This window comes from Vanessa tameamea, chromosome 21 (genome assembly GCF_037043105.1).
Source record: "Vanessa tameamea isolate UH-Manoa-2023 chromosome 21, ilVanTame1 primary haplotype, whole genome shotgun sequence".
Classification (NCBI taxonomy): Eukaryota; Metazoa; Arthropoda; class Insecta; order Lepidoptera; family Nymphalidae; genus Vanessa; species Vanessa tameamea.
The window spans coordinates 1,013,026-1,038,593 of NC_087329.1; the positions used below are offsets into that span (position 1 = coordinate 1,013,026).

The 25,568-nt window shown below is 34.8% G+C and overlaps 1 protein-coding gene across 2 annotated transcripts; it reads left to right on the forward strand.

Moving 5' to 3' along the window:
* Positions 1–96: 96 nt before the first annotated feature.
* Positions 97–24,929, forward strand: LOC113394852 (clathrin heavy chain). 2 transcript variants are annotated; one of them, XM_026632294.2, is made up of 29 exons: positions 97–255; positions 420–529; positions 2,267–2,492; positions 12,430–12,687; positions 13,069–13,257; positions 13,341–13,595; positions 13,715–13,911; positions 14,556–14,736; positions 14,945–15,138; positions 15,320–15,546; positions 15,683–15,854; positions 16,252–16,530; positions 16,733–16,951; positions 17,395–17,537; positions 17,687–17,821; positions 18,015–18,237; positions 18,494–18,668; positions 18,857–19,011; positions 19,124–19,348; positions 19,636–19,876; positions 20,064–20,221; positions 20,433–20,600; positions 20,705–20,854; positions 20,955–21,197; positions 21,461–21,575; positions 21,699–21,865; positions 22,131–22,217; positions 22,320–22,446; positions 22,692–24,929. In XM_026632294.2, exons 2-29 carry the CDS (start codon positions 488–490, stop codon positions 22,790–22,792), a joined length of 5,052 nt encoding a protein of 1,683 aa, XP_026488079.1. In that variant the 5' UTR covers positions 97–255; positions 420–487; the 3' UTR covers positions 22,793–24,929. The 2 variants fall into 2 exon arrangements, with proteins under 2 accessions (XP_026488079.1, XP_026488080.1); XM_026632295.2 differs by having other exon boundaries at positions 12,433–12,687.
* Positions 24,930–25,568: the final 639 nt, after the last annotated feature.

The window sequence follows — 25,568 nt, forward strand, 5'->3', positions numbered from 1 at the left end:
ATCGCTAAGCGCAATCAACACATTTTAATTTTATATTCAACAATAAATATCTTGGTGCACTTATCCCCACACATTACGGATTGGACAACGATTAATGTACCTATCCCTCTCTTTCTCGGAATCGTTCATAGTTCATTTCATTTCATTCATTTGTGTATGTGGCAGCCGCGGGTGCATTGTTCGTCATTTCTCTATACAAATAAAAGAGTTATTATATTCATCTAGTTTTTCTTCATGTAGAATCAAATTGGAATAGTGAGTAGATAAAGTAGTCAATATGAAAATTTAAAACTACAACTAGTGTTCCGGTCGTTGTTCTTTCTCCTTCAAACATGAATGAACGCCATGTTGATTGTCAAAGGTGTTATTCGTATCGGATGAGACGGCAGTGAATTGAAATATCTGTGTTGAATTTTCAGACACCGCGATATTAGAAGATCGCTCGTAGGCCGTTTCGGTTTAGATAGAGCAAAGAACCGTAGCAACCATGGCTCAAGTTTTGCCGATACGCTTTCAGGAGCATTTACAGGTGAGTACGCCCATCGAATTTTATTAGATTTGCTGATATCGCGTTCATAGGGACCATGTAATCAAGTACTTATATGTCTGAACGAGAACTTTGTAATTAGCTTTGTTATGAAAAAGTGGGAGGTGATAGTAGAAATGACATTGCGCAATTACGTGCGTTGACAGATACCACCCCCTAGTTCGTGCACGGAAGAGTGCCGGTATTGATTTGTTCCACATTCCCTCTGGATCATATGATTTGTGAACCCAATTAATTATTTGGCAACCTTTCTACTGATCTAAAACATTTCACGCTTAATACTACGAATAAATATTCTCAAACAATTTTATATAAAATGTTTTTAATGTTTAACTACAATTATTATTATCAAAATAAATATCATAGATAACATCCATCAAGATTATCTATAATTTTAAAAAATCTTATAAGAATTACCAGTTTGAATTTACAAAAATGAATTATTCCTTTAGAGTAAGATTGAAATGCTACTAAAGATATATATATTAACAATATAAAGATTCACCATGTCTTATTTCTAATTTCTATCAAGTTATTAATCATAAGCTTAGCCTTATAATCAGTATAAAAAGCTATTTCTTACAAATATAAAACACTTGACAATATGAATGGAGCTTTGAAGGCCTACTTATTATGGGCATTTTGCCAAGTTTGGTATAAGTTATTACCTTTGACATTAAATTCACTTTTATTGGTACAGATTATAACAATGAGTATTATACTTACGAAGCTTTATGCAAAATTTAAAACAATGAATTAAAATAGTATATAGTGCAATTCTCATACCTTTGCCAAGAGGAATGAAAAATACAACAATTTTTCAACATTTTATATTAATCAAAATAAAATATATATTAAATTTTATATTTATTAAATTTAAATAAAGCAATTAGATATATCTTAAAAGGAAACATGATATAGCTTTTAAATTATAGTTTAAAACACTCAATGTGTTAAATATAATTTTGTAATATTGCATTAAAAAGAATTGTAACAAGATTGAATTATGAGATAATTGTTTTTTTTTAAAGTAAATAAAACAGAGAAGGACATCCAAATCCAACTCTAATACCTATATTACTAAAATTATTTTAATCAATTTTCATAGACTGTTGAGCAATAGAATTTATGTGAAAAATATTTTTCAATAATATACTTATCTATTAATGGTTCTAATGACTTTAGTTACTGACTATTGGAATATGATTTTATTGTTAATAAGATATATGTGTTTGTTTCTATTTAAAAGACATACATTTTTAATAACATTCCTGGTTATTAAATATAAAAATGTCTTATTGATTTCATTATAAGTTGGATTAAAGACAATATCTAGAAATAATAGATAATCTTTAAGGAGTTTTTCTATATTTTATATTGTAAATTCAAATTTATAGTATTACATAATTGATGGTAACTTTTAAATGTAGTTGATTACAACAAATATTCCCTCTAGTTTTAATAAGTATCTATCTCTCATAGTAAATGAGGAGACATTTATGTTGTAATGCCTACATAAAAAAACTATTTAACCAATATAGATAAAACTTTTATATTATATAAGTGGCTACCCTGTGCAGGTTCACTTGTTTTGATATGACATGTGCGAATTTAGTTTTCTATTATATATAAAAACTACATTTATTTTACAAATAATAGTTCAACTTTTCTTGCAAGATTTGTAATGAATATTATGATAAATAAAAACCTCTACCGCAGCTCACAAACATTGGGATAAATCCGGCTTCGATATCCTTCAACACACTCACCATGGAGTCGGACAAGTTCATCTGTGTCAGAGAGAAGGTGGGTGATACGTCAGAGGTGGTAATCATCGACATGGCTGATCCCACCAATCCCATCAGAAGACCGATCAGCGCAGATTCTGCTATCATGAACCCAGCAAGCAAGGTCATTGCATTAAAAGGAAAGGCTGGAGTAGAAGGTGAGACATCATTGAATAATCCTTAAATAATAATAATTAATGGCTGTTATCTTCAAATACACCATTAAAAAGTTCATTGGCTTTGAGAAGAGTTCATTTAACTTTACTTCTTGGTATATGTGTCAAATTTTGCAACTGAAATTTAAGCCATACCGTCATTTATACCGACAACCAATTAAGTTGCAAATTTGTCGAAAATTTGAGTGTTGGCAACAAGAAAGTATTGAACTATGTTTTTTGTTGCCAACACTAAAATTTGATACTTAATGACATTTCATCATCACTTCGTGATAGTACACTAATAGGCCTGTTAAATGGCACACCATTGTGCTCGAAATGCTTTCCCAGTCTAAAGAATGTATTATAACCATTTTGCATGTCATGACAGAGATTGCAAATCAAAACAAATCTTAATCCCTTTTTTCAAAATGGCTGATTAAGCTCAGGAAATCTTGGTACACAAACATCATATTTGAAATAAGCCTCTCAGTTTACTTGGATTTGTGTCTCATTTTTCCAAAATAAAGATTAATACATGAAATTAAAGCTTACTTTTGATACACAACTTGATAACAAACATCATCAAAAATTTAATTATTTGGCTTATATTTTGCTAAGAGATTATTTCGCCAACAATAAAACAGTGGAGATGTAGAAGTCAAACATAATTAAGTCGGATAGAATAGAAGTTATGTTAATGTTTAACCGAAAACGTTAATAACTTGGTGGCGAAAGTAGAATTTCGATTCTGACTCGTGGGATATTGTCCTCCCCCCACTACAAAACATGGAGGTTTACGCTTAACTGGAGCGTAAAATAGAAATATAAGTGATTACTTGTAAACAGGTATTGTTAGTAAATTCACAACCCGTGAATGTCCCAATGTTAGGGCAAATGCTTCCTTTTTTAATGAGGAGATTTGGGGCTGAGATTGAGATCCATTAATAACACAATCAGTGAATTTATATTAATTAATAGAATAGATTAAGCGTAGATACAAGACAGCATAGATTAAACTAAGGTTTAAGATGAATGACGTCTTCTATGCTCCGACTATTACGCAATTGCTAGTATTTCAAATTAAAAAAAAAATAGTTAAGTCAAAGATCGAAATATATAGAGCCCAAACTGAGTATATTTGGTATTCTATAATTTGAACACGTAATCATAATCGATGTGACAAGTACTGCCCTATTTTTTTATGAATAGCGGTAAAGCTAACGTCTTATAATGAAATTTGCGTAGGCGTGTCTAAAGGTGGAATATATAGATGACAGACGACGACTAATAGCTTTTTAATAAGCTTTTAGTTACTTTACATTCGTGGGTGGAATTGCGAAAAAAATTGAAATCTGTTCCGCTCGACTAAAAAGCTGAAAATTTGAGCACTTTTTTTTATTGGTAAATTGGTATTACTACAGTTATTACATAAAAATTAATCGGACAAAATAAAAAGGTATGAGCGTCGCTAAAACCGATAACCGTAAAATATAAATAAAATGCATAATCTATATTATCGCGAATTTTTTAATTATACGCCTCACAACTTTGAAACGAGCGAATAAATGTTGTCAAAATGTTTTTCCCCTCAACAGTTTAGGCTCAATTGAGTTGTACACTAAGTTCTCTAGAGGGTTATGGATTATTTGGAAGAGTGTTTATTCTCGAGACATTTTCTCGTTTGCGTTTAACAAAAGGTTCCGGAAATGAAAAAAAAAAATGCTCATTGATGTTACTGATGTCCATCAGGTGAGCCTCCTTCTTGTTTACCAGCTATGCCATTAGAAATAGTCAGCCGGTGTAATAATAGGTATAACGGGCGTAACATTTTACGCCCTATGGAATGATTAATATTTCTTATCGTAGAAGGAGAACACTCGTTCCCGTATAAACATGGTATAATTAACCTTATTTCGTTCAGAAAAACTCATAAAATAATCGTTATTGAAATCGCAGTGCCAATGCAAACTTTATTAAGATGCTGTGAATTTCTGGTGAAACTATCAAAAAGTAGAACGTCGGCAAAACGCCAAGCTAAGTGAGTAGCCGGTAGCGTCAGTGCGGTGTGGTCATTGATCGTGTATTTGATGCGGCATATTTTTTCTTCCGTCGTCATGAAAAATGTCAAAAACGGAGCGTTATTGAATTTTTCATATATTTTAGATGCTTTTCACTTTATTCTGTTATTTTAAATTGTACTTGAGATATTCGTGTATGGATGACCTATATTTTTATTATTTAATGTTTTGGCAGTATCTCGTATTTCGTATGCGTCATAAGGTTAATTCTAACTTGTAAAAAAAAAAAAATTTCCGTCGACTTCTTTTCGGCTTCTTAGGTCTGAAGTGTTTATGGACCGGTGGTATATGTCTAGTAATCAATAAGCTTAGTGTTTCTTTTTGTTAGAATTTCTTTGAATACCTATACTGCCTGTTTTGTATGCGGGTATCCTTAGACTGTCCTTATAAATTATTCAATGGTCTGCGTTGCAATTAAATTATTGTTAGGAACATGACTTTAGTTGTTGCTTATTACAGTAAGCGATATTAATATTGTACGATATTTTAGTTGCTTTCGGTGCTTTTTTAAAAACTTTGACCAAGATATCCTAGTTTGTACAAATTGTACACTTCATCTCAGGAGGCATTTATTATTCTCAGCGAATTCAAAGGAAGACAGAGTGTGTTGTCATTTGACCTTTTATCTGGGTTAGAAAGTCTGAAGTCGCTTGGTATAATAGACGCGTTAACGTTCCCAGCCTCGCGCTGCAGTCTGTGCAATCAACTGCTCCTCAGCAGCGTTAATATGTTAAAACGAACATCATTTCGCTCGTTTTTGACTAAATCTATTAATCGATACTTTTAATATGAAGATTGTTTCAACGTTTGTATTAAATGTAGGTCATCTATTGAGAAATGAATTACCCAATAGCTTATTCAAATTGAAGAAAAAATAAAGTTCAACAAGCCCTAGATTTACGTGTTCCATCTAATTTTACTTCCGAAGTTCCGATAACAGCTTAGCCGACATTCAAAATGCATTTTTTTTTGCAAATGTCTAACGTACGTAATAGATTAATTATCGAAGGTCAATGATATCGCTTCAATTCCATGTCAAATATTGTTTGTTTTTGGCCTCTCGTGGCTCGAATGTGACCTATAACCCTATAATTCTATTACCGTACAGGAGAGGGACAGCATCGTTTAACGCATCGTGCGATGCTTGATCTGATTGATTTTTATCCTTTATTTTTTCAGTTATTGATGACTATATTTGTGGTTCAGGATAGCTATACGGTTTTTCGCGTCGATTTAACTTGTAATAAACATGTACGTTTAATTTTTACCTAAAACGGATAACCGGATATTTTATTAGAGTCTAATCAAATAAAAATGCGTAGTATTCTATAAACAGTTCGCTGTTTTTATCGTACACGCATCACGTAAAATCCGCTGAATATTTCGACTCGAATGAAATTCGTACCATTATATTCAGCGTGTTTCAGAGACGGTTTTTGGCTAAACATGATCAATATACGTCAACGTATAAGGTAGTCACGGCAACGCGTGGTCTGCTAGTAATTCCTACATCGATTTTTATTTACCGTTTTTATTAAATAATAATCACGGTAGATCACTATGATAACGAGTAAATGTTTAATATTGTTTGTATTATACGGTTCTATTCCAGACGTTGTACTGTAAACAAGTGGTTATCAGTCGTATGACTAAGAGTTTTTAATGTCAATAATGTATAAATTATTAATTAATGCTGTCCGATAATCAATTCGTGATATATACTGGTTATGTTTATGTCTTATAATAATTACGCACACATATATGAACGGACGCACACGTACGGATATCTTTACTCATTCGACGTTCATTAAAATTCGACAGGATTTCTAAATGCATTTACAAAACTGCAATTTTTTTTTATGTTAAATACATAATGTATCATAATTGTATGATGACGTCACTGTCCACGTTGAACGTTGTCGTCGGTGAGTCACCGCTGACTTTTATTATCGAGTCTCGACATTAAAAGGCGCGTAACTACGGCAATTATAACGACGAATAGTCATGTCAACGCCCCCACTTTTATTATTTCGTTATAACGCGAAATGAAAACAAAATTGACAGCACAGAAAAAACCTAAACAAATACTAATTATTGATGATACGCTGAATAATTTAAATTGGTAAAAGATTTTTAAGTCTTTGAAAATATATCGAATAGTTTCGACGTGATACGTCGTACTACGACCAGTTACGTATGCTCCATGTAGATGGGAAGTAGGAAACGTAATCTTTCCGCAACACAACGAGCACACGTACTTTATTTATTTTGTACCCTCCTCGGGTACCCCAGGTCGGGCTGAGAAAAAGTTATTGGAGTTTTCTGTGGAATAATTCTCAATAACAGCCAGGGGCGTCTGGTAGTTGGAAGTGTGTGGCGAAGGGACTAGGCACTGTTCCCTTTGCCTCGGGAAGCGCGTAAAGCCGTCGGTTCTGCGTCCAAACTCTTTCCGCTCGAGTCGAATTTGCCATCGGATTATGAGAGTGAAGGAAAGTGTCTAGTCTCTCTTGAGATTGCCCTGGAATACCTGTGCTGAATGTCATGAAAAATTCGATATCCGCCTTACCGATTGTCTAATTGCCTTTTAAATGTTTTTATTAAATAAATAAATAAATTGGACAACATCACATACATTACTCTGATCCCAATGTAAGTAGCTAAAGCACTTGTGTTATGGAAATCAGAAGTAACGACGGCACCACAAACACCCAGACCCAAGACAACATAGAAAACTAATGAACTTTTTCTACATCGACTCGGCCGGGGATCGAACCCGGGACCTCGGAGTGGCGTACCCATGAAAACCGGTGTACACACTACTCGACCACGGAGGTCGTCAAAAAGTTACCTTTAAACATTTACTCTATACTATTCATTACCAACCAGAACAGAAAAAAGCCAAATAAACAACATAACCAGCAAATTGACACGATATCATTGGTTGAGAGCTTGATTAATCTATGATATTCACTATGGATTATCGAAAAAATTGCGTTTTGAACGTCGACGAATCTTATCGGGATTTTGGAACTAAAATTAATGGAAATAAGTGGTTAAGTGCAATAGTGTTGTATTATAAATAAAGATATATTAATCATAAACTCTTAATAGTGCACAACATAGCATAGTTATTAGCAAATCGCATGAAATACGTAAATTTAAGGTTTGTTTATCTTTTTTCCTACTTCCATTGTAGCAGGCTATACTATCCGCTAATCGTAACGTCCTAATCTGAAATTAAAAAATCAATAATATCCATTGAATAAGTACGTACCGAATTCTAATGTATTCACAAGTTAGACACGTTATTGTTAAATAAATAAATAAAAAAGAAAAATAAATCTCTAATCATTAAAAAAAACATGGCGACTTCTAAATATTCTCCTCTCCGAGCATTAATAACTTTAAACACGTTCGACGTTCGATAATTGGCGTTTAGTATTGGAGTGCAAATGCATAAACAGAGAGACCCCACCAGAAATGCACAAAATATACATGCATATAGAAACATCGTGAGATATTTATTTAACTTTAAACGATACTGTGAGATCGTGTTTTGTCTGTGATGTGTCACTTTCATTTTCAATATGCGATAACATTAAGATGTTATCGCATATTGAACGATAAGTCGTTCACATAAACAGTATCTAAATTACTGATACTAGCATATATATTTGTGTATATACGAATAATCGTGATAAGTTTGTTAATCGTGGTCTCCTAGCTGATATGTTGACTAGTAGATTTTAACATGATTTGCGAAAACCATAGAGAGGACGAGAATAGGCTTTATATCACACCGGTGACGTCAGAGAAGCTTCGGTGTTAAGGGTGTCCATCAATACTATTAGTACTTATCGCTTGAAGTAATATGAGAAATCAACCTAGAAGCAAAGCATTATCAGCTTGGTTAGGTGCAGCCGATCAATTTCAAAAATCTGCGAACGTGAATAAGGATCGGGATGTTACGTTTTTTGATTAAACGATCTTTTCTCTGGGTTTATCGATTCAAAATCGATTTAATTAAATATTTTGCCTTCTGGTATTGAGAAACGTATCAGGAAACTATATGGCATCACGCTACGACCAACGGGACGCTGTGACGTTTTGCGCAGGCCATACCGCCCGGAGCATCTAGTATAATATGATTATTTAGATTAGATAAAATTTTCACATTAAAAACTAGCCTATGTCTTTCTTTGGCGTTCAAGCTTGCTTCGTATCAAATTTCATCAAATTCGTTTTAGCGGTTTGCCCGTGAAAGAGCAACAGATAAACAGACAGACAGAGCTACTTTCGGATTTATAATATTAGTATAGATCGTTGTATTGAGATGAATAATCATATTTCGTTCAACAATTATGTCACTGTCACTCTGTAAAGTTTCAATATTACTTTTAAAAAAGAAACCTACGCTGACTAAAAATAGGTCAGGCTTGGAAAGAACCGGAGGATACGTACATTTTTTATACTTTATAAAGACTAACTGAACTATATGCAGTATTTTTCCTACAAAATGTCATACGTATTATAAAATAAACATAAGAAATTATGGCTGTATCGGTGTTGTAAGTATTACAACATTACAAGGTCCGTGGAGTTTAACACTGGCAGATTTGACCTTATGACATAAACACCTAACAAGTATATACTAATATAATCAATAAAATTCATAAAAGATTAACAGCTTCTAAATATTTCTCGGGGGGAACTTGGAACTTATTCCACCACGCTGCTTTAATGTGGAGAGAGGGGTTTTAGTTTAAATAGTGACAACCACAATGTTGTTTAGCTATTAATGGGGCTAGCACGTTAATTTTGTATTCAATATTTGTGCCTTTTAAGAGTCCGATTTTCCTAATGAAGGTTCTCTTCTCGTTCAACGATCGTTTTCGTTATTTTGTTCTAACCTTCATATACACTAATAACTTGTAATGATTACGAGCTAATAACTTTGTAAAATGACTATTGTACTATAAAAAGTGTATACTTTTAATAACTCGCATTATAACTGACCCTGACATTTAATAGACTTGAGTCAATGACCTATAGATTATATGGTATCGAGCTTGGATTGGAAAACGTTTTATATACGTAAATTGGAGCGATAACTGACAAGTCTACGTCTCCAAACTTTGCAGTACAGGAGTGTAATGTTTGGAGACGATCGTTTTTCACCAATTCTCATCTGCTATGTGTCATGCACGTAATATATCTAACTAGGTAATTGTTTATGGGAAAATCTTAATGTATTTAGTTAGTAACTATATAATTTGCGAGTATGTCAGAATGCATACAGCCTTGCATACCGGAATATGCTCTGGTTAAAAATATTAATGCCGCCGTTGGCAAAATCAGCTGATTGAACTGACAGTGGGCTAGTCACGTGCTCGAAGGACCGTTGGCCGTTAGAGTTTGGACGTTACAAACGCAGCGTAAGGCCCTCCTGCCAGATGGACCAATGACCCTACGAAGGTAGCGCGACTAGACTCAATCTAGAACGCGGGGAACTGATATATTGTATTTCTTGATAAGGAGCGATTTTCTAATACTTCTCTAAATGCCACAGTTCGATTGTTTTTTAATATATAATTTTTATTCATTTACATTTTAAAATATATTTCTTATGAAACAAATGAATAAGGGAATTGTTAGCATTGTATATTTAATCAAAAAAATGACTCACGACTAATCATCATTATTATTATTATTTGTGTCTGTGTCTAGTTAAATTTAATTATGATATAGAAAAATAAAATGTTCACACTCAGTGCCATTAAAGTTGTATTTTTGCGTGTTTCAATGAAATTATCAATGAACCCTGTTACTATTACCTAACTAAATGGATTAACCAGAATTGAATTTAGTTTGTGTGAAATTGTGATGTCATTCATGTTCATTTTTAATGGTCAATGGAATTATTATTGGAATTTCTGGGCAACACATTAGAAATCGCAAATATCGTCCAATTTCTTTTCTACTTATGCTTTCTAATTTTTGTTATTGTTAAAAATAAACCTATAAATTATTCTTTCCTAATTTATAAATAGAACTTCAAGTACCTTGCTTACTTTATATTTACATCCTAACGTGTTGTCCTCCATATAGAACTTGACGTTCTAAAATCAAAATAATGTCGACCGTTTGAGCCTTTTTTTTTTATTAATAACATAAATATCAATATTACGTTCCTTTTTACGCGTACTGTTTCTGCATATTTCCCAACATATAAACATTTCTCGCATATGAAATAGGCTAATATTATTAGAAAACAGCATAGCTTAGTACGCACGACTGAATTTAAGCTGTTTTCATGCAACAGTATGTAAAAATCGATCACATATTTCCACTAATTATAAGATCAGTATTTTGTTGGTATGGTGGCTAACTTATACGGCTGCAGAACTCAAAGTCGCGGTTTCGATTACCGTGTTGTGTCAATAAAAGTCATTTGAAATTTTTATCACAAAATTTTCAGTAACAATAAGCAACCCTAGGGGGAAGTTAGTTCGTAGTGTTTAACTGGCGTGTTGGTCCTAAGTCTTGGGGACAATTCAAAGGTTAAGATACGATTTCGATTCTAGTCCTTACAAAAATAAACTTCAGCTGAATGATAACTAAGGCCCATCTGTACTTACTAATTATAACGATTACGATACGACCCCTATTCAACTGGATCGGAAACGACAACTATTCATTTCGATACGATTACGATAAAGGGTCGATTTGCTAGTAGAATTGTGCTGGTGTCTCTCAGGTCTTGATTAACTTAATTTATTTTATTAACATTTGTCTCGAATTTTTATGACCGTGTTTGCTGACACTCTAAGGCTAATTTCTAAGCCCCAGAGATGATATTATTGGCGTCGAAATTACGTGAAATCTTAACGGACAAGACGAATGTTGGTGTCTTGTATATGTATGTTAAACAGTAGTAGTCTTCATGGTGTACTTTGCGTTTAATGACTGATTTCAATGAGTCATAATCATGAACGGTCCAATAATTGCCTAACGCTTATAAATAGTTCAGACTATTGTTCCGAATACAATTTAAAGTATTTAATAAGTAATTCCACTTTAAAAGACATTCTATATGCTTGCCTTTAACCGTTAAATTATTTAGTCACGGAATTCCATGAAAGTGCATTTAAGTAGCTCAATTTCCTAAATTTGATCACACCTGTGGCCATTGACCCCGTTCACTTTAATAGTATAAGGCTTCATTCACCTGTACATCATTAGAATTAACAAGAACAATTAATAATGTCTTAGATATTTACTTTATATATATATAAAAACAATTTAAACTGGTATAGAAAGGTAAAAATGATTTTATGTATTTATTTCTTGCTAATGTGTACGAGATCACGCGTATTTGTGTGCGTGATTGCGAGCACGCGTGTGCCTGGGGTACGTCCGCGTCGGTTGAATAGAAATTAATTATGTTCATTAATAATATATCTATAGATAGTTTGACCTTAGTATTTATATATTATAATGAGCTTAGTGTAATGTAGCCATTGTAAGGTCGCCGCCCCTATCTGACCAGATGCATTTCTTGTAATTGAATTGAACAATTGTTTTTATAATTTTGTTAACGCTCTCATTGTAATCTTAACGACATACTTATAATATGTTCACATTTTTATATTTAAAATAATTAATTAGGTTTTTAACATCAATCAGTTTAAGGTTAACTTGCTGAGACTTTAGCTTTATAAATTTAAAAAAAGTTATTAGTATTTCAATATTATACATAATATGCTATAGCCCTAAAAGGAAAGGTGTTACTTTAGTTTGATGTAGGAATACTATTTATGTTAAGACTACCCCATATTAATTTACATCTCCCGTCCCAGCAGCGCAAAAGACCCTCCAAATATTCAACATTGAAATGAAATCGAAGATGAAGGCACACACCATGACCGAGGACGTTGTGTTCTGGAAATGGATCTCACCGAACACCCTCGCCTTAGTCACGAAGATGTCGGTCTATCACTGGTCCATGGAAGGCGACTCCACTCCTGTCAAGATGTTCGACCGACACTCGTCGCTTGCTGAGTGCCAAATCATAAACTACAGGACAGACCCGAAACAACAATGGCTATTGCTTGTTGGTAAGTTTTTTTAAGCTATTTTTTTTAAGTTCTACATTAAGCATATTTTACTGTTATCTTTACGAAATCGAACAAAAAACTAAAGTTACAAACCATTTCTCTAAATAACTGTCTACTTACTTTAATAAAACTGGTCAAGTCTGAGTGGTTTTGCGTGGAGAGGTAAAGGAGAGGAGAGGTTAAGGAACACCTTAAGGTTCTCTTGTAGAATGTGACTAAGGTTCCAGTTATCGTATTTGTGACAACAGTTTAAGTCCAGTAGTTTCAGATATTGAGCTGGTATATTTATTTATTATTTTTGTAAGCGAAATATATTTTTTTTATGGTTTAGTTAGCAAATAAGTTGGACTTTCCATAACTAACATTTGTATATCCTTCTAGGCATATCAGCTCAACAGAACCGCGTAGTGGGAGCTATGCAATTGTACTCAGTGGAGCGCAAGTGCTCGCAGCCCATAGAGGGCCACGCCGCTTCCTTCGCAACGTTCAAGGCGGAGGGAAACGCTGAACCGTCCACTCTCTTCTGTTTCGCCGTGAGGACTCCTCAGGGTGGAAAACTGCATATTATTGGTAAACTCATTATAATTGTTTTATTTAATATTAAATTGCATTTATGTAGATTCATAGTTTTAATTATTGTTTTATATTTACAGAGGTGGGTCAAACCCCAGCTGGCAACCAGCCGTTCCCTAAAAAAGCGGTAGATGTTTTCTTTCCCGCCGAGGCCCAGAGCGACTTCCCCGTGGCCATGCAGGTGTCGCCGAAGTATGACGTCATCTACCTAATCACAAAGTACGGCTACATACACATGTACGACATCGAGACCGGCACCTGTATCTACATGAACCGTATCTCATCGGATACTATATTCGTGACGGCGCCCCACGAGTCCACCGGCGGAATAATTGGTAACAATCCATATATATTTTTTATATTAAAACGTAAAATAATAGGGAATATATTTTAATACAGTAAAACAAATATATAAAATTGTACATAATAACAATTGTTATCTTAAATTGTACAGGTGTCAATCGTAAAGGCCAAGTCCTCTCAGTGACAGTAGAAGAGGACTCAATAGTTCCGTACATTAACACGGTGCTGCAGAACCCTGAACTAGCGCTCCGCCTCGCCGTGAGGAACAACCTTGCCGGTGCGGAAGAGCTGTTTGTGAGGAAGTTTAACATGCTGTTCACTAACGGCCAATATGGAGAAGCAGCTAAAGTAAGTATTAGAGTCATAATAGTAATAGTAAGTAATTATAATAACTTTATTCATTGGTCGACATCTAAAATATGGTATTATACAGCCGAGATGACCCAGTCGATAGAACGCGCGCATCTTAGCCGATTATGGGTTTAAACCCAGACAAGCACAGCTGATTTTCCATGTGCTTAATATGTATTTATAATTCATCTCGTGTTCGTCTAATTTCAATAAAATTCGGTCACATATTTATCCACCAACACGCATCGCAACAGCGTGGTGTAATTAGCTCTAAACCTTCTCAAAAAAAGAGGAGGCTTTAGCCCAGCAGTAGGACACATACAGGCTGTTATTTAATTCATTATAAACTTGTTGAAATTTAGTGTTTTGACTTTTGGCGCAGTTTTTATTGGAAATTTGAAATAAAACTGAAGTAATGAATGACACATAGTGAGATGCAATAGTGTTTATTATTCAAGAATAGTTTCTAGAGTGTTATAATACTATATGCAGTTAATAACAGTTCCAATAGAATTTGTAATTTTATGTTTTGTTTATCTTTATTTTATTCCAATGGAACAATCTAGCCCTTGGTATATAGATAATTAATATGTAACCAAGCTAAAATATTGATTATTTAAAACCCCATTGTAATATTTTAGGTAGCAGCCATGGCACCCCGTGGTATCCTCCGAACTCCGCAAACTATACAGCGGTTCCAGCAGGTGCCTACTCAGCCAGGACAGACTTCCCCACTGTTACAGTACTTCGGGATATTGCTAGACCAGGCCCAGCTGAACAAGTTCGAATCCCTTGAATTATGTCGCCCTGTTTTGTTGCAAGGTGAGTGGTTAAATTAAAGATTCGAAATTAATGTGCTATTAAATTTAAAACAGAAGATCGCGGATTTAAATCAGGAAATGCAACATTTTTTTGTATATTCCATTTGTGTTTATAAATAAAAAACTTAACTCTAGAGGATATGAGGTATTTGCCCAACGGGACATATTTTAGACATAATCTCTAATAAAAAACTCATTTATGTTTCCAGGACGCAAGCAGCTGCTAGAAAAATGGTTAAAAGAAGAGAAGTTAGAGTGTTCTGAAGAGCTTGGAGATCTTGTGAAGCAAGTTGACCCCACTCTTGCGTTATCAGTGTACCTGAGGGCCAATGTTGCAAGCAAAGTTATTCAATGTTTTGCTGAGACTGGCCAATTCCAGAAAATTGTCCTTTATGCTAAGAAGGTATGAATCAGATTTGTTAGTTTATACTACCATTTGCCATTACACTAGATATTAAAGAAATATATCAGTGTATTGCTATCTAAGGAATCCATAAATTAAAATGGTATTAGTTGTTATATAGAAATATTTATTAATTCATTTATTTATTTAGAAATATTATTAATATATTCATTACTTTCAGGTTGGTTACACTCCGGACTATATTTACCTTCTCCGCTCCGTGATGCGCACCAATCCTGAACAAGGCGCCGGGTTTGCTGGCATGTTGGTTGCCGAAGATCCTCCATTAGCAGACATTCAGCAGATTGTCGATGTTTTCATGGAGCAGAATATGGTGCAACAATGCACTGCCTTCCTACTCGACGCTTTGAAGAATAACAGACCCGAGGAGGGGCCCTTGCAAACCAGGTGAGAATGAGGACTATGTAACAATAACAATACAAAACAAAACAATAGAACTACCAGTTTTTTCTATAAATATTAAAAGAAATATTTGAACTTTTATATTCAATTATCGTTAATTCGCACACACTACTCCTCGCAGGCTGCTGGAGATGAACCTGATGTCGGCGCCGCAGGTGGCGGACGCCATCCTGGGCAACGGCATGTTCACGCACTACGACCGCGCACACGTGGCGCAGCTCTGCGAGAAGGCGGGCCTGCTGCAGCGCGCGCTGGAGCACTACACCGACCTCTACGACATCAAGCGCGCCGTGGTCAGTGCCCGACGTATCCATTCATCTCATTCTCATTTTGGATGAAATGCGGACATGACCTGGTCCACACAAGAAACAGTGGGCCAAAATAGTTTAAACTCTCTTTAAGAGAAGTGGAAAATTAAAAAGCTGTTGGTATACGAAAAAGAGTGTGTGTGAAAAAAAAATCAACATCATACTTATATAAAATTTCAATAACTGTGTTGACGTACATACATCTGTTGAAATATATTTTTTATTTGGTTTCCGAATTTAAGAATTGCATTCATATATCAATAATTTAAAATAAACGTGCTTTTTTTTGGAATAGAATAATAGTCTTTATTCTGTTTACTTTTTATGGACAATATTTATTATTATGTATAATTTTTAATAATAAATTATTATTATCTTTTAGGTTCACACCCACCTGCTATCAGCTGACTGGTTGGTCAGCTACTTCGGGACATTATCTGTTGAAGATTCGCTTGAATGTCTCAAGGCTATGCTCCAAGCGAATATCCGTCAGAACTTACAAATCTGCGTACAAATCGCGACCAAGTATCACGAGCAGTTAACGACGAAGGCATTGATTGAGTTATTTGAAAGTTTCAAAACTTATGAAGGACTCTTCTACTTCCTCGGATCTATTGTTAACTTCAGCCAGGATTCAGAAGTTCATTTCAAATATATTCAGGTGAGATCTTTGTACTAATCTGTTATATGAACAAATATATTTCGATTTTAATTTTTTAAATATGTATTAACAAATATTATAATTTGATTCTTCTGCTTATGGTTGTAATTAGGTCATTGTTTTTCGTATAATATATAGAAAATACAAAATAGTTTTATGCTTATCTATAGGTGTATAATACAAGTCTATAATTGTTTTTCAGGCTGCTTGCAAAACGGGACAAATCAAAGAAGTTGAGCGTATTTGTCGTGAATCGAACTGCTACAACGCTGAGAGAGTCAAGAACTTCCTGAAAGAAGCCAAACTGCCCGATCAACTGCCTCTTATCATCGTTTGCGACCGTTTTGACTTCGTGCATGACTTAGTACTCTATCTGTACAGAAACAGCCTGCAGAAGTACATTGAAATATATGTGCAAAAGGTTAGTGAGAAGTTACATACTTAGTTTGTACTATAAATTCAAATAGTATGTCCAATCCTAGATACTTAAGAAAGGGCTATAGAAGTGCTAAGTGTTACAAAACAAATAGTCTTTATTGTACATCACATTATAAAATCTATTTCTCTTTTTAAAATTCATATCAAAGGTAATTTTATACAATGAAATTTCACGCCTTTTTTAATTAGTAGAATCTACATTTTAAATGTTGCTTTTCCATTAAAATAATGATTTAAACGTACTTTAAGTACATACTTGAATAATGAGTATTTTATTAAAAAAATGTGTACATATATTCTGATGCTGTTTGGTAAAATAAAAAATACAAACTAAAAATAAAGATACACCAAAGGCACGGACAACGTGTCTGTGGAACTATAACAATGAACAAAATCTTGACTATATTTTAATTATCTTTTTTGTAGGTTAACCCGTCTCGATTACCCGTAGTTGTCGGCGGTCTTTTAGACGTAGATTGTGCAGAGGATATCATCAAAAACTTGATTCTCGTTGTACGCGGACAATTCTCCACCGACGAACTTGTTGCTGAAGTCGAAAAGAGGAACAGGTAATTCTAAAAACAAATCAGTTTATATTTGTACATAAATATATTAATAAAAAGAATACTGCAGTAGTTCCAAAATTATACTCCATTTTTGTTATATGATTGATATTGAAGATCTGCAATGTAGCTTATTATTATTATGATAATTTTAGATTGAAGTTGCTCCTGCCTTGGTTAGAGACTCGCGTGCACGAAGGTTGCAATGAGCCCGCCACACACAATGCCCTCGCCAAGATCTACATTGATTCTAATAATAACCCTGAGAGGTTCCTCAAGGAAAATCAATGGTGAGTGATACTTCTTTATTTTTGGAAATATATAATGTTCAACAACTAAATAAACGCTACAGAAAGACAATGGTATGTTAGTCGTCACCTTCGCTTTTTTCTTTTCATTAAAAGAAAAAAAAATCGGAAGAGTCAGTATTTAAAAAAGTTAATTTTGACTATATAATCAAGCATCTTTGCTTCGTTTCGCCAGGTACGACTCCCGCGTGGTGGGGCGCTACTGCGAGAAGCGCGACCCGCACCTGGCTTGCGTGGCGTACGAGCGCGGCCAGTGCGACCGCGAGCTGATCGCTGTCTGCAACGACAACTCGCTGTTCAAGACGCAGGCGCGCTACCTCGTGCGGCGCCGCGACCAGGACCTGTGGCTGGAGGTGCTCGCCGAGTCCAACCCCTTCAAGAGGCAGCTCATCGACCAGGTACATTCATATAGATACACTACTCTTACGTCACAAAATTTCGTGCAGGCGCGTTTCGGTGTATACCACAAAGTAATCAATGAAGATTTTATATAAATATCTAAAAAAAAAGTAGCTACATGTCAATATAAACTCACTAAATTTAAATTTAAATCAAGATGTGTTTTTAAAATACTATAGAAAATGTGTAATAAAAGAATTATTCAGATAGATTCCCTTGGACACTAAATCAATCATTTACATTGTATTATTCAAGGTGGTGCAAACAGCACTCTCAGAAACCCAAGACCCAGAAGATATATCTGTGACTGTAAAGGCGTTCATGACAGCTGACCTGCCCAATGAACTAATTGAGTTGCTTGAGAAGATTGTTCTAGATAATTCCGTTTTCTCAGATCACAGAAACCTACAGAACTTGCTGATATTGACAGGTTCGATAATATTATATTTAATTATATTATGAGGTAAATAGTCTCATCAATACAGACACCTATATTTTAATGTCAAAATTAGGATATTCTAATGAAGTAGATATTAATAAAGTATTATAATATGCACATTAGAATCATGTCTATATATAAATTAATGTATTGACTAATTAAAATAATTTATACTTCAGCTATCAAGGCGGACCGCACTCGCGTTATGGAATACATCAACCGCTTGGACAACTATGACGCTCCCGACATCGCAAACATCGCTATCAACAATGAACTGTATGAAGAAGCTTTTGCAATCTTTAAGAAATTCGACGTCAACACCTCAGCCATACAAGTGCGTATTAAAAATAATAAAAGTTTGACTCCATAATGTACTGTAAATTAACAAATAAACTAAAATTAACCTAAGTTCTATATATATAATAAAAGTAATATACGATTTTCAGGTGCTGATAGATCAAGTGAAAGACCTTAAACGCGCTTATGAATTCGCTGAACGTTGCAACGAGCCCGGAGTCTGGTCTCAGCTTGCTAAGGCGCAACTACAACAGGGGCTAGTGAAGGAAGCCATCGACTCGTATATCAAGGCTGACGACCCATCTGCCTACATGGACGTTGTAGCAACCGCCACTAAGCAGCAATCGTGGGAGGATCTCGTGCGCTATTTGCAGGTTAGAATAACTACAATTTTGCGAAAAGTGACTTAGATTGTAGAAGTAGGTACATAATGTAGAGAACTTTATGTACCTATTAATTTTATTAAGGTTCACTAATGTATCGAACAATTGCTATGTATGAGCTAAATAGGAATTGCACGTTGACTGCCTAGTGTCTATTGGACCAATGTTCTGAGCTCAATTCTGGAGTCTTATCAATCCTGGGCCTTTATTCTCAATAGTAGCCCGCTGTCTGGAAACACCCGTACATCGGAAATTCTAAGTTATAAAGTTATTCACAGATGGCACGCAAGAAAGCCCGCGAGTCGTACATCGAATCCGAACTTATCTACGCATACGCTCGCACCGCACGTCTGGCTGATCTCGAAGAATTCATTTCGGGACCAAACCATGCGGACATTCAAAAGATTGGCGACCGTTGCTTCGATGATAAAATGTACAATGCGGCTAAGTTGTTGTACAATAACGTCAGTAACTTTGCTCGCTTAGCCATTACATTGGTGCATCTTAAGGAATTCCAAGGTAATTGTTAATTTTATAATGTGTATGCTCATGCAATGTTTATAAGAAGTCTAAACACGTAAAAGTAGTCCATTATTTTCTATAGCACTATGTTACGTAACACCATATATTTATTATATACTTCCTGTAATAAAACTGTTTCCTGGGGTGACGTTGAAGTAGTCTAATACTATTATCCGTATCATAGGTGCGGTGGACAGCGCTCGCAAAGCGAACTCGACGCGCACTTGGAAGGAGGTGTGCTTCGCGTGCGTAGACGCGGGCGAGTTCCGGCTGGCGCAGATGTGCGGTCTGCATATCGTTGTGCACGCAGACGAGCTCGAGGACCTCATTAACTACTATCAGGTAACATGACGCTGACATACTTAACTAATTCAGCACTAGCGATCTATGTTATTAAAAAAGGAATGTATATTCCAAAGATAAAAATAAACTTTAACAGTTCAGCAGTGTTACGGCACGAATGCCGTTTCACTCGAGAATAATATATACTAAAAGTAATTATACATGTTTTATATATAATAATCAGGAATTTTAATTTTGTTTCATTCTACAGGATCGAGGCCACTTCGATGAACTGATCAGCTTGCTGGAAGCAGCTTTAGGTTTGGAAAGAGCCCACATGGGAATGTTCACAGAACTCGCCATTCTTTATTCAAAGTTCAAGCCTGGCAAGATGCGCGAACATTTGGAGCTGTTTTGGTCACGAGTCAACATACCGAAGGTAAAAAATAAAAAAACATTTTATGAAATACTACCAGTTAAGACAGATATTTACATTTAAAAGAAAATGTTTGTTATTAATTTTTTACATGATATATTTTATAGGTTCTACGTGCAGCAGAGCAGGCGCATCTGTGGTCCGAACTTGTATTCCTTTACGACAAATACGAAGAATACGATAACGCGGCGCTTACTATGATGCAGCACCCAACTGAGGCTTGGCGCGAGGGTCACTTCAAAGACATTATCACTAAGGTATTTTTTATTATCACTTTGCTACATACTATTTCTGAAAAAAAAATATTTACAATATTTCCTTTACCTATTATTTACCTATTTGTTATAATATACACAGGTTGCCAACATGGAGCTCTACTACAAAGCTATTCAGTTCTATCTCGACTACAAGCCCCTCCTGCTGAACGACCTCCTCCTAGTACTGGCGCCGCGTATGGACCACACGCGCGCCGTCGCGTTCTTCACCAAGGCTGGACACTTGCAACTCGTTAAAGCCTACCTAAGATCTGTCCAAAGTCTCAACAATAAGGCGGTCAACGAAGCTCTCAACTCTTTACTTATTGATGAGGAAGATTACCAGGTATGTATGGAAATTGTTAAGACACTTTTAGTAAGGCTTTACCCAGACTGGTACCACCCTCTCAGTAGTTGTTCTACTGCCAAATAGGAATACTTTATGCATTTCTTGTCTTCAGAATCATGATGTTGTCTTGACTAAGCACTCACCATTTGATGGCACGTTGGCTTATTTGTGGTCATTTATTTTAATCGATTTAAAAAAAAGGTTTGCATAGTGGTATTGGTTATAAGAACTCGAATATTTATTTTTATACACTTTTTCAGGGTCTGCGAACATCGATAGATGCTTTCGACAATTTCGACACTATTGCGCTGGCGCAGCAACTAGAGAAACACGAACTAACCGAATTTAGACGAATCGCTGCTTACTTATACAAAGGTAATAAAAACAAACCTTTTGAAACACAACTCCTTAAAATAGTATAAAGACTCGTATTATTAAAACTACAAACCATTATAATTATTTTATAATAAACTTTTTAAGTTGCAACTCTGTTAACAGGCAACAACCGGTGGAAGCAGAGCGTGGAATTGTGCAAGAAGGATGCTTTATACGCGGACGCTATGGAGTACGCGTCTGAATCTCGGCAGCCGGAAGTGGCAGAGGAACTGCTCGACTGGTTCTTGGAAAGAAATAACTTTGAGTGCTTCTCGGCTTGTCTTTATCAGGTAAAATCGACGTAATATATGACTATAAAACCATATTTTCTATGTAATTAAATATTATTAAAGTCATGCAAGGAAGGTTCATTGCATTAAGCCATTAATGCTATGTTTAACGTCATGTAAACGTATATTTCATAACATGAAAAAGGTGAGATCTATTAATACTACTACTTACTTACTATTATTCTTACTATTTTAAAGTTTTTTTTTCTGTATATAGATTAAAGAGATTTTTTAAATTACATTTAATATGTTTCCTTCCTTCCAGTGCTATGACCTCCTGAAACCTGACGTCGTAATCGAACTCGCGTGGAGGCACAATATCATGGATTTCGCCATGCCATACCTTATTCAGGTAAAATATATAAACAAAATTGCATAATTTTAATATATCAGAAATTAGTTTTATTACCAAACTTTATGAATTTACCATCTTGGGAAATAAACCATGTTTTAGACGGTACGCGAACTAACGACAAAAGTAGAAAAGTTAGAAGAAGCAGACGCCAAACGCAGTACAGAGAGTGCTGAACAAGAAGCCAAGCCCGCTATGATCATGGAACCTCAGCTTATGCTCACAGCTGGTAAGAAATATTACGCCATATAATCCTATGACTGTTAAAAATATTAATGTCATGAATAAGAGTTCTGTAAGAAATGAATGTTTCAAAATATCGAGTTTTTAAAAGCTTATATTTTTGTATAAAGTAGTTCGAGCAGTTCAGTTTGGTTTGAGCAAGATTTAGTTGTACCATGTGGCCACTATTACGTGTTCCATCCACTGAGCCGTATACCCTTAAATTAGTAAAATGTGTCCATACGTCCACAGGTCCGTCCATGCCGTACCCGGGCGTGCCGGCGCAGGCGTCCCCCTACGCGTACGCGGCGCAGGCCCCGTCGCCCGCGCCCTACCACGGCTACGGCATGTAGGGAACCGCCGCCCCGACCTGGGGAGCGTACGCGCGCTTCTGAGCGCCCGCACTCGCCGACACCGGGGACCGCCGACAATACCGACACGCCGACGCTGAACTCAGTACCTTCGACGATCTTATGGCAATGTGGAATAATTTAATCGATTATAGAAAACGAGAATATACTTAATGTTATTACACTCTGAAATTCTGCGGAGCTATTTTCGTTTGAAAATACTAGCTCCCACCTGATTGGCTGGTGAAATGTTTAACCGACACAGCTGTTACAATACTAGTATTTGTAAGCTTGAAATGAAAAAAAAAACGCGTAGTAAAATAATTGTTTTTTTTTTTTGTAGACATCCAGTATTAAATTGTGTGTGGTCGCCGGTATGTCGTTGATAATTAATTTGGTTTTACGTAACAAGATTCTCTAAGCATTTTCGATTGTAACTCATTTTAACCAAAATGAGGCAGAACTTATGGAATAGTTTAGATTTTCTACAAAACGGGTTTACTTTCGTAAGCGGCATGGCCTAATTGAGATTTTTTTATCCTTTACAAGTATTCAAGTTATCGGAAATGCCCAGAGATCTGTGGTCCAGAAATTAGACCTATATTTAAAAGTGTGAAAAGATCGGTCTGTACAAAAATGGTATTAAAATTTATATATTTCTCGAACATATAATATATTTTCCACAATAGAGAGTTAATTGACAATATTCACTCTCGTTCATTGGATTTCAATCACTTTATTTAAATCTTAATATCTTTAATATGACTGCATCGTACCTACTGATGCGTTGATAGTAAATTGATTGAATATCTATTTCAAATTTATTAACTTTCATTCTCTTCGATAATATCGCTCATCAAAATATCTCAGAAACATGCTAAACTAGTATAAAATGCATCACACACATATTGAACGACCCCCTGTTACTAAATGAAGCAAACTGCTTATGATCAATTTCAATGTCTATTTAAGGAGTGTATATGAATTACGTAATGCAGAATATGTAGGTAAAATTTGTGTTTTTGCGACTGTTTTTCAAGCAGCTATAACCAAATTATAGATTTGTCTGAGCTTAGATGTGCCACTAGGTGCATAGATAAATAAAAAATGTTTATGTACATAGTGGATATTTACACGACGTCGTCGGAAACGTAACTGTTTAGCTATTTAAATTAATGAAAATATAAATCAATGTGAGAAAATTATTCGAAATTATTAAAGGAATAAGTTGGTTTCATATAGCTGTTATTCGATAGTTGACACTTTGTTTAAATCGTGATTTAATATTGTTAAACATTTATTCAATAGAAATGGCTTAATGAATTTCGGTAGTTATGTTATTAGAAGAGTAAATATTCGATTAAATATTAAGCTGTATTCAAATGTTTGTCACGCAAAAGCTGAATCCATATTATTTAATGTACAAAAATTGAAATGTTCGTCTCTAAACGATTATTGTTATGTGTATATAATGCTTTCAAAATAAATAATGTTGACATTCGGGCAGACACAGTAAAGGAAATAAAACATCATGTATAACTTGGAAAATATTACGGTAATAAGTGAACGGTAGGTATGATTAGGTTTAATTTAGAGAGATGTAGCGGTACGATGTTATTTTTATTTTATTATATTATTTTGGAATAATATTATGTTTGCGAGCGTGTGTGGGTTTGTATCTGTCACGCGTGTTGCTTGCGTTGCGTCATAATCACACCTTGGTATGCCTTCACTAGATACTACTTAAGGTTATTAATTATAGTTAAAACCAGCGGGCGTCTTGAGCCATTGTTATTTTATGTCTATTATTAATATTTAATCGAGATTAAATATATAATATTATTTTTTAATGTTATCTTCGAACACGCTGTTAAATAACTCCCCATAATGTTATGTTATATTGTAACGCTACGATCGCGAGTATCGTGTAACTATTGATTATAAAATTTATCATCAGAATCATTCCCGTCATTAAATTAATAAAATTAATGTTTATTTTTCTTAATAGAGAAAAAATATTAACGATATAAGACAGATAGAAATTGTTTAATTAATACATTATTAGTATTGTATTTATTCGTGTATGATACGATTTCCCTGAATTGGATTATAGTAAGATTATATAATATGAATAAATTAACTAGTTTTTTATTGTAAGTTTGTACTTACATTTATTTCTAGTTTAAAATCTCCAAAGCATCCAGATATACGTAATTATATATTGACCCAATATAAATTTAAATTGTGCAATGAGTAGATTCTGTGTAATAAAATTCTCTCGATACTTGTTTGGACATATGAATAAATTAATTATAAATAAGTAACTGTTAACAAATTAAAAGTGTGACTGCTGCATATTTACATTAATAAGAAAAATACCTACCGGCATAGAATAAGGCTACCCCATCTTCTCCAGTGATACTCGTAGAAGGCGACTAGGGGATTTTGGGGACGTCTGCTGATCCTGACCTACGGTCTACAGTGCGATTGGGGTAAACCAAGATATCCAAAGGAGGGTTGAGTATTAGGCAGGTGCCAAATCCTTTAGTATGATCAGTAGTAAGAACGGACTAATAGTTCGGGGCAAGGGTAGGGAAAAGAACAAGACTTATATAACTAATCTCATTTTGTTCGTTATTATAATCCGAGCCAGAAAAGACGGCCATATTACGGCCGATCTCGTGCTCAAACCGCATCTGATTTTAATTAAATTATTATAAAACGTTCAAATCTTAGATCTTAATTTTATTATAGTTAATGTTTGCGATAAATTAGCTTT